Here is a 10,227-nt window from a genome sequence, read left to right on the forward strand (position 1 = left end):
ATTAGTGAATCCCTACCTAATTAACTTGTAATTTGGAGAGAGAAAGTCTCCATATATTAGGTTTGATGGCTACAACAAGATGGGAGGGGGGGGGGGGGGGGGGTGAATTGTTTTCAAACTATTTTCACAAATACTTTGCTTAGAATGAAGCTTTAACAAACAACACACAAAAGCAGTTCAGAAAACCAATTCAATAGCCAAACAGAAATTGGAATCAGAAATTTAATCGGTTAAAGTTTCGATTTAACCGGTTGTTTATGACAACGGAATATACAAACAATTTAATAAGAGATGAGATAGAGAGAATTACACACAGAGATTATACTGGTTCACTCAATCACATAGCTACATCCAGCCTCAGTCAAACCACTGAGTTTTCACTATGCAATCAATCACAGATTACACAAACACCACACACAAGAAGGTGACTTTGAATCCCACAAAGCTTATTCACCCTTCTTGCACACAACAACCACCTCAAGCCAGAATCCCACTAACTTTACAGGATTTTACACAGTTATACAGAAAGTTACATGAACAATACAAGAACTTGAACAGGGTTAGAAAACACCTGGTAAGACGCACAACACCAGCACCCTATTGATCGTTCTTTCAAAGCCAGCAAAGCATAAGGAAATCTTGCTAAAAAACTTGGTTGAAACCTTTTCACAAACAGTTTTGGTAATCTCTCAAATCAGTCTCAACTCAGAGTATCAAAAGGTTTTTGTTTCATCAATCTTAATCACTTTCATCAATTATTTTAAACGTTTGAACCAAACACATATTTACAATACTTGAAATGCTAACGTTGGAGCAAATCAGTTAAAAACATATTTTCAAAAAACTGTTACAAGCACACACACACTTAATCGGTTAAAACCACGAATTAACTGGTTGAATGCTCTTGTCAGTTATAAAACAGTTTTAAAACCTTCTTTGCCAGCTAAGTTACAAACAACCGATTATCTCGACATTTTAATCGTTTGTTTTTCCCTTTGCATGGAAAAACACTTTAATCTTTAAAACTGGTTGAAATGAGCTTTGTCTGAGATTCAAAACTGATCTTACAAAGATTATAAACCCCAAACCAAAACCTAAACCTAAAACATCACCCTAGCTTTAGGCTTCACTTGGATTCGACACATCAAAGCTTCCCATCTTCAACAATCTCCCTCTATTTGATGGAGACAAATCCCTGAGAGCTTTTGGAAATGTTCTTTGTTTAGAATCTGTTGAATCCTTCAAGCACTGAACAAACACAAAATAGTCTTGTCCAAACAGATGTACACTTTATATCAGTTCTCAAAACAAGCAGAACCATACAAGAACAATCAGTTATAATACAGAGATAACCGGTTGATATTATGCTAAAAACCAGAAATAACAGCTAAACAATAAACCATATACAACAGTTTATAAAGGCAAGTAATAAAGCAATGTTCAAAAGCAATAAAGCAATATTAAGAACTTTACAAATCCCACTACTTCTCCCCCTATTTGTCTCATCAAATAAACAAAAAGGTAGGATTAAAAAACAACATAAAAGAAAAACTTTTGAACTAAAAGGAAGGGCTATCCTCCCTTTGAAATTGTAATTCTAGAATCTGCCTTTGAACTTCTTCAATCTGTTTATCCAGAGTAGAGAACCTTGTATCCATGTTTGTAAACCTCGATTCGCACATCTCATAGAGATTCCTTTGATTATCGGCAAAGGTGTCCATTCTATTCAAAATTTGCATTTCAAAGGATGACATGCTTGGCATCCTTTCCTCCATGTTGATATCATGATGCATTCCTTCTTGAGGTCCAGCAGCATGATCATCTTGCATTGTTGCCTCTTCAGCTTCATTTCCTTCATTGGTTCCACTTGGGCCAACATAATCACCATCTTTGCTTACCCATCTTCCACCAATCTTAGTAAACCCCATTTTTCTTAGGGATCCACTATTGACTTCGCTGGAGGGCTTGATAAATTCTGCTAGCTCTCCTTCTATATCCACTTCAAAATAGTGAAGGAACTTAGAAATCAAAATAGCATAAGGATAATGAAAATCACATAACCTCATGGCTTTTTGCATTTGCTCTTTGATAGTGTGAATCCAATTGATATTCACTTTATTCGTGATGCAGTAGATCATGAGGAGATCTTCTTCAGAAAGAGTTGAGTGGTTGCTCCCCCTAGGTGTGATAATCCATGAAACTATGAAGGCCACAAGCCTTTGGAGTGGGCATTCTTGAGACAACTCTTGTAAAACTGGATTTTGTTGAAATCTTCCACAATTCCAAGGTTTCCCCTATTGATTCTTAGACCAGAAGACTTCAGCTCGGTCATAGCAGACCATACCTCATTTGTAATAACCATATCTACACCTTTGACATGAGAAACAAGTGAGTCACCATCAAAAGTAAGGTTAGTGTAGAATACCTTTACAAGATCAGGATAAATGTTCCCTGTGATTTCCAGAAATCTTTTCAACTTTTGTTCTTTGAGGACACTCCTTACAGAATCTAACTTCTGTTGTTTCATCCAAGAGAGGGAAACAACCTTTGGAGTATTCACATTTTTTCTACTAGTCTCTAGTAGGTATTTGTTGATGAGATTGGTATCCCCTGCAAACCAACCTTCAAGCTTTCCAGAACTTTTGACACCCCTGGACTTCATTATTTTTGCAGATGGAGGAGTTCCAGCCATTGCTTGAATCAGAAATAGTTTTTGCAAAGAAAATTGTTGAAGAAAGAAATAACAGTTCTAGTTTAACCGGTTATTTGTGAGTGAAAATTGCAGCTAAATGCATTGGGTTTTATAGTAGAGAACCCCTGGTCAAAGTTGAATGTATTCAACACAAAAACGAATCAAATCTGAACAATAAAGCTGACATAGTCAAATCAAAAAGTACAAATTCACATGTGATATTTGACCAAGCATTTAAGACAAATTTGATTTTCAAGATAGGTAGAGATCTGATCTATTAAAAGCTAATGTACTAGTGTTAAACTGTACTCAAACATCAATTAAAACAAGTTTGACCATACATGTCATTAGGTTTAACAAAATCACAAAACCCAGAATTAAAAAAATAAAAAAATAGATCCATCCAGAGCTTACCTGACAGAAATAATCGGTTATTTCGAGGAAACAATCGTTTAAATTTTTGTTCTGAAAAAAAAAACATTATTTTAAACCAGAAACACATGTTGCATGTAATTATTAGGTTTTCATATAATTGCAAGCTATAAAACATAAGCAGAGAAGATGGAGCACATAGAAATCATTCGTAGAGACACAAAGCAGCATATTGAACTGAATTTCGTACATTTATAACTCTTAACAAAGAATAAGAGTTTAAATCCATAGATTACTGATTTTCTAATTACAGAAGCTCAAGGAAATCAGCACAAGATCCTGATATGTTGACAAGTACAAAACATCCAGTCCTTGTTGAACCTTTCAAAAGAAATCATAAATCTGCAAAATAGAACTTTGTCAAATCTTAAGATTTGATCCCTTGAAAAATTTGGGACCTTCAGTGTTAGATTTATCTTTTGTATTGAAAATATATCTTGAAATCCACTTATAGATGCCTTTAGGTACAAGAGATTTACAAAACCTGCAATACCTGACAGAATGACCTTTCTTCATGCAATAGAAACATGTAACAACTGGTTGAAACAATTTTTTAACCGATTGTTTTTCTGGAAAATTTGAAAAAGGTTTTGCAATTCTTTTCTCTTTGCTTTGGGGATAAAATCCCAAACCTGATTTTCCAAACACACATTTCTGTGAGGCTAAAATATCTTCAAAGTTGGACCTTCCAGTTGTAAGCTTGTCCAAGGTTTTCAAAAGATAACAAACCTTCTCTTCAAGAAGTTCACAATTTTCACAATTCATTTTTTCACAACTACAAGAAGAATTCTTGTAGATTAAATCCAGATGTTCTAAATCTTCTTTGGTGTTGTACAACTCTTTCTCAAGATCCTTAACTTTATTTTCTAACCAGTTATTTAATCCTTTCAACCAGTAGAGAGAAAGGGCTAATCAGTTGACTTCATCATGAGTTTCATAAAAAACATTAAGCAATTGATCATAGGTGGTACCTTTACTTGTTGAAGTAGAACCTACACTACTTGTTACTGATGCTAGAAGACACAGATTTGCTTCCTCATCATCTGAAGAGCTTGAGGATGAGGCATCATTGTCATCCCATGCTATATAAGCTTTCTTTGTTTTTCCCTTTTTCTCCCTTTTGAAGTCTCCATTTTCTTTGACTTCAATATTTGGACATTCAGACTTAATATGTCCCTGTTCACCACAACCATAACAGGTATACTTGTTAGAATTGAATTCACTAGGTTTCTTTGAGTCATACCTTTGAGAAGCTTGTTTCTTTCTCAAGAACTTGCTGAATTTTCTTGACAACAAGCTTATGTTTTCCTCTTCACTTTCACGGGAAACATGTTGTTGTTTGCTAGCTTTGAGTGCTATGCTCTTGTTATGCTTGTCTTCACTCTCTTGAACAACAAACCTTTGAATCTCCATTTCATGCTCTCTTAGTTTGCCAAAAAGAGATGCCATAGTCAATGAGGAGAGATCCTTTGATTCTGAAATGGCAGTCACCTTTGGTTGCCATGTTCTGTCAAGACACTTCAACACCTTGATGTTGAGTTCCTCTTCATCAAACTTCTTGCCAAGACTTATGAGGTGATTCACAATATGAGAGAACCTCTTTTGCACATCACATATTGATTCCCCCTTCTGCATTCTGAAGAGTGCATACTCTTGGATTAGAGCATGTTTCCTAGCTCTCTTTACATCATTTGTGCCTTCATGTGTGACCTCTAAGATGTCCCACATTTCTTTGGCTGAGCTACATTGCGAAACCCTGAAAAATTCATCACTACTCAAAGCAGATGTTATAATGTTCTTAGCTATCCAATCAAATTTAGCTTTCTTAGATTCTGCCTCTGTCCATTCAGATGAAGGTTTATCAACTAAAACATCATCTTTCTTAACTTGAGGTACAAAAGGACCATTTTCAATTGATTCCCAAATGCCTTTGTCAGTTGAATGTATAAAAATCTTCGTTCTAACTTTTCAGAATTGGTAATTAACTCCACAAAACAAAGGTGGTCTGTTTATTGAGGCTCCTTCCCCAAAGGGCATTTTATCAACCATCAAAAGATTTTCAAAAACTAAAAATAAAAAACTTGAATAACTTTCAAGAACCTGCTCTTGATGCCAATTGTTAGGTTTGATGGCTACAACAAGAGGAGAGGGGGGGGGGGGGGGGGAATTGTTTTCAAACTCTTTTCGCAAATACTTTGCTAAGAATGAAGCTTTAACAAACAACACACAAAAGCAGTTCAGAAAACCAATTCAATAGCCAAACAACAACTGGAATTAGAAATTTAATCGATTAAAGTTACGATTTAACTGGTTGTTTATGACAACGGAAAATACAAACAGTTTAATAGGAGATGAGATAGAGAGAATTACACACAAAGATTATACTGGTTCATTCAATCACAGAGCTACATCTAGTCCTCAGTCAAACCACTGAGTTTTCACTATGCAATCAATCACAGATTACACAAACACCACACACAAGAAGGTGACTTTGAATCCCACAAAGCCTACTCACCCTTCTTGCACACAACAACCACCTCAAGCCAGAATCCCACTGACTTTACAGGATTTTACACAATTATACAGAAAGTTACATGAACAATTACAAGAACTTGAACAAGATTAGAAAACACCTGGTAAGACGCACAACACCAACACCCTATTGATCAGTTCTTTCAAAGACAACAAAGCACAAGGCAATCTTGCTAAACAACTTGGTTGAAACCTTTTCACAGACAGTTTTGGTAATCTCTCAAATCAGTCTCAACTCAGAGTATCAAAAGATTTTTGTTTCATCAATCTTAATCACTTTCATCAATTCTTTTAAACGTTTGAACCAAACACATATTTATAATACTCGAAATGCTAACGTTGGAGCAAATCAGTTAAAAACATATTTTCAAAAAACTGTTACAAGCACACACATTTAATCGGTTAAAACCACAAATTAACCGTTGAATGCTCTTGTCAGTTATAAAACAGTTTTAAAACCTTCTTTGCCAGCTAAGTTACAAACAACCGATTATCTCGACATTTTAGTCGGTTGTTTTTCCCTTTGCATGGAAAAACACTTTAATCTCTAAAACTGATTGAAATGAGCTTTGTCTGAGATTCAAAACTGATCTTACAAAGATTCTAAACCCCAAACCAAAACCTAAACCTAAAACATCACCCAGCTTGAGGCTTCACTTGGATTTGGCACATTAAAGCTTCCCATCTTCAACACCATACACTTGTATATATTTTTCCTATACACGGAGCGATGTAAATACACGCAAAAGAATAAACACATCTTCATTTTTCTTACCATCTTATATAATTTTCTTATATATATTTTGGATTTTTTTAATGTATTTTTTAATTCTGAATTTTCAATTTCAAGACAATTTTAGAAATTTGAGAGCTGATTGGGTGCAAGTAAAAAATAATTGAATGCAGAAACAATTGCCTAATTTTAATCCATATAAAAAATCATTTTTTAGCCCGAATTGTTTCTCTTGCCCTCTTCATAAAAGATTGAGGTACTCTTTATCATAAGAAACAAACAGAAAATAAAGATGTCCAAAAGGGATTACCAAGGTACTATTTCATTAGGCAGTGCAAATTACAAACCAAATTTGCTCTCAGCACTTTAATAATTAATAACTACACCTCCAAATTAAGAAAAAAAAATTAAAATATTCTTCATTGTTCACCATTCTGCTTTCATTTCCTCCATCGCTGCCACTTCTTTCGCCACCTATAACTTCATTATCCATATGGTGTTGCACTTTTGGAGAGATAGAAAAAGAGAAAAAAAAAAAAACTTGTTCTAGAAGTTATCATTTACGTTTTGAAAAAGTTGTTTTAGAAATTTTATTTCAAAAACTTTTTTCAGAATTCATTTTATATGTTTGAAAAACTTGTTACAAAAATTATTATTTACGTTTTGAAGAGTTTGTGTTTGAAAATTTTATTCTAAAAAACTTGTTCAAGAAAATTCGTTTTAGAAAGTCCTTTTCAAAATGTATCGCATATGTTCTACAAATTTTGTTCTACAAATTTCATTGCAAAATGTATTTTATGTGTTCAGAAAAATTTATTTCGAAAAGTCTCTTCTAAAAATCATGTTTGAGAATTCTTCTAAAAATCATGGTATAGAAATCATGTGTTGATAAAGCTTGTTATAAAAGATTTTCTGAACAAATAATATAAAAATCACTTTTTTATCTTTAAAAATTATGAAGGTCCGGGAAGAAAAAAACCTTAGTGTTGAGGCAAGCAATGCTAAATCGGTGTCATTTGACATGTGCAACACCTGTGTGCCTATGGTTGCAACACACAAAAGGGAAAAAAAAACATGCAAGACAAAAAAGTTTAAAAAGCAGGCATAGTACTCATAAATGTAATTTACATTTATTTTATATTTAAAGAAATTATTATTTAATTATAATATAAAATTTTATTTGGAAAAATAGTTATAGGGTAGATTTATTTTTTGAATAATGGTGTGAAAAGGTATTTCCTTAGAAAGGAAAGAAAGTTGGATTGTGGTGACACAAAAGATTAAAGTGACTGATAAAGGAATTTAAAGATGGCAGAGAAGGGAACGGTGGAAGCAAAAGGTTTCACGTGAAAAAGTTATTCTTCATAACTATAATTTAATTGTTTTTTTTATAATGATTATTTTAAAATTAAGTAGTTCTTAATGTTTTATTTAATTAACAGTAAAAAATATACCGATAAATACGAAAATGAAATTTTATAATAAGTATTTTTCTGAACAGTTTTTTCAACATTAATTTTGTGATTCTAGTTACCCATTGACCTCAATGAACTTCTTATAACTTATCCTACACAACACGCTAGCCACTGCCACTTCCCAGTGTTCACACACCGAAACGAAGATCTAATTCGCGTTTTGCATTGTCATTCTGCGCCTTAAAGCGTGTTTGTTTGGCACCGTGCGTGATTTTTCACGTAATAATAAGAAACAAAAACATTCAGTTTTTCTGCCTTTTTTTTTTTTTACTTGAAGTGAGAGATAAGTCAATCGTATTTGAATGGTTATTTATTTTGGAAGTTGATGTTTTATTATAATTTTATTTTTTTAAAATTATTTTGACTTGAAGTGAGCTACTCAATATCATCGTATTTGAATTTTTATTTATTTTGAAAGTTGATGTTTTATTATAATTTTATCTTTTAAAATTGTTTTGATAGAAGAAAAATTGTATATAAACTGTTTTTTTACTCTTAAACTATATTAATAATTTTGGAGGGACATTAAATAAAAATCAATTTTAAAAATAATATATATTTAAAAATTATTTTAAAGATTAAAAAAATTATTAGTTTTTAAATTAATTTTTATTATTAATAATAATTTTTAAATTGGTATTTAATTAACTAACAAGATTTTAACTACTAATTATTTACATTTTAAATTTGATAGTTTGATAACTAATTAAATATTAATTTATAAATTATTTATCAATAACTTTAATTATTAAAATAATTTATAATTTAATTAATATAATAATTAATTATTTTTTATTTTTAAAATTGATTTCTATTCCATAGTTATTCCATATTTCTACTTGTAGTGTGATAAATTTTGGGTTGTTGAAACTATGTTCACCTGGGAGGTTTAGATCGAATTTATAAGCAGATAATAATTTTTTTAGTGTCTTTAATTTATTTAAAATTTTCAAATTTTTAGATGATTTAAATTATATTAATCTAATTAATAACAATTTGGTCTAGTTCTGATGAATAGTTAGATCCAACGTTATTAAATTTTACTTGAAAAATGTTAACACATACTTTAAACAAATAACAATAATAATTTTATATTAGCGAACTGATATCCATATTTTCAGTAGAACTAAGTAATAAATAATTTGGGTGATGACCTGTTATGATAGGGAATATATCATATAATCAATGCTAAATTGTTTTAATTAATGCATTTTCTGTTTCTTAAATTATATATCACTGTTTAATAGGAAAGTATTTCAATCAACATATCTATGATATTCAAAACAAATTAAATTTAAATCCCTTTCCAATTTTTTTTAATCATTTTGTTGAGATAAAAAAATTATTAAATTTTAATTTTATTATTTTGAATAAATTATTTCACTAATCACAAAATATAAATTTGATTTCAAATATTAAATAAATATTAATAATTTAAAAATATAAATAATATTGTTAATCTTTATTAATCAATCTTTGTTGATGCTACTTTTTGGTATGTCCGTCAATATTTTTTAATTGACATTTAATTTAGATTCGCTAACATTATTTTTTTTTTGCAAATGTTGACTATAATTATTTAAATTTATTTAAATTACTTTTACAACATTATTGGTTACAAAAAAAAAACATTAAAAAAACAATAAATTAGAACAAATGTAAATAAAAAAATAAGCTCACATATTAAAAAGAAAAACTCTTAAGCAACCACTCTAGTTAACATAAACAAAAATAATTTTTCTAATAATATTCCAATCTTAATGAGGTCAATAACATCTTGACACAAAAATAAAGTTAAGGAAATAATAGAAAAAAAAAATAAACAAATTTAAGAATACGGAAAATTTTAAAATTTTACTTTTTTATTTGATATTTAAAATTCTCAAATTTTAAAATTATTCTCATAAAATCCTAATTTTTCAATGTATTTTTGAAATGTTTTATCCAAATAACATATTTTGTTATAAAATATTTCAAATCGTATTTTTTTTAAAACTTATTAAATTTTCTTATTAAAACACACATTTTAAAAGTTCTCATTAAAATAATTACAGAAAAGGGGAAGTTAATGTTATATGGCCATGTTGTAAACAAATAGCCATGAAATTTATACATTTACGAGTACTAGGAATCTATGTTGATATTTATTAAAATACAAACGTTAAGATAAGAGTAAACTAAAAAAATGTATATACATTTACACTAAAATAAATAATTTATTAATATATAGTTATACAGAAAATAAATTATTTTATTTTCTCTCTAACAAGTATCCTATTATTATTTTTTCTCTCCTTAATAAGTATAACATCCATTAAATTTTATTTTTAATTGACAATGGGTTGTATTCCAAGTATGTCATT

The 10,227-nt window shown here is 30.3% G+C and overlaps 1 protein-coding gene across 1 annotated transcript; it reads right to left on the reverse strand.

The window, feature by feature from the left end:
- Positions 1-4,036: 4,036 nt before the first annotated feature.
- On the reverse strand, positions 4,037-4,852 carry LOC137809241 (uncharacterized). Its single transcript, XM_068610376.1, has one exon. The coding sequence runs from the start codon at positions 4,850-4,852 to the stop codon at positions 4,037-4,039; it is 816 nt and encodes a 271-aa protein (XP_068466477.1).
- Between the last annotated feature and the right edge of the window lie 5,375 nt (positions 4,853-10,227).

This window comes from Phaseolus vulgaris, chromosome 2 (genome assembly GCF_000499845.2).
Source record: "Phaseolus vulgaris cultivar G19833 chromosome 2, P. vulgaris v2.0, whole genome shotgun sequence".
Taxonomy (NCBI): domain Eukaryota; kingdom Viridiplantae; phylum Streptophyta; class Magnoliopsida; order Fabales; family Fabaceae; genus Phaseolus; species Phaseolus vulgaris.

What these genes read in the sequence shown, in the direction of transcription:
- LOC137809241 (XM_068610376.1), bottom strand. Translation starts at nt 4,852, where the DNA reads ATGTGGGACATCTTAGAGGTCACACATGAAGGCACAAATGATGTAAAG.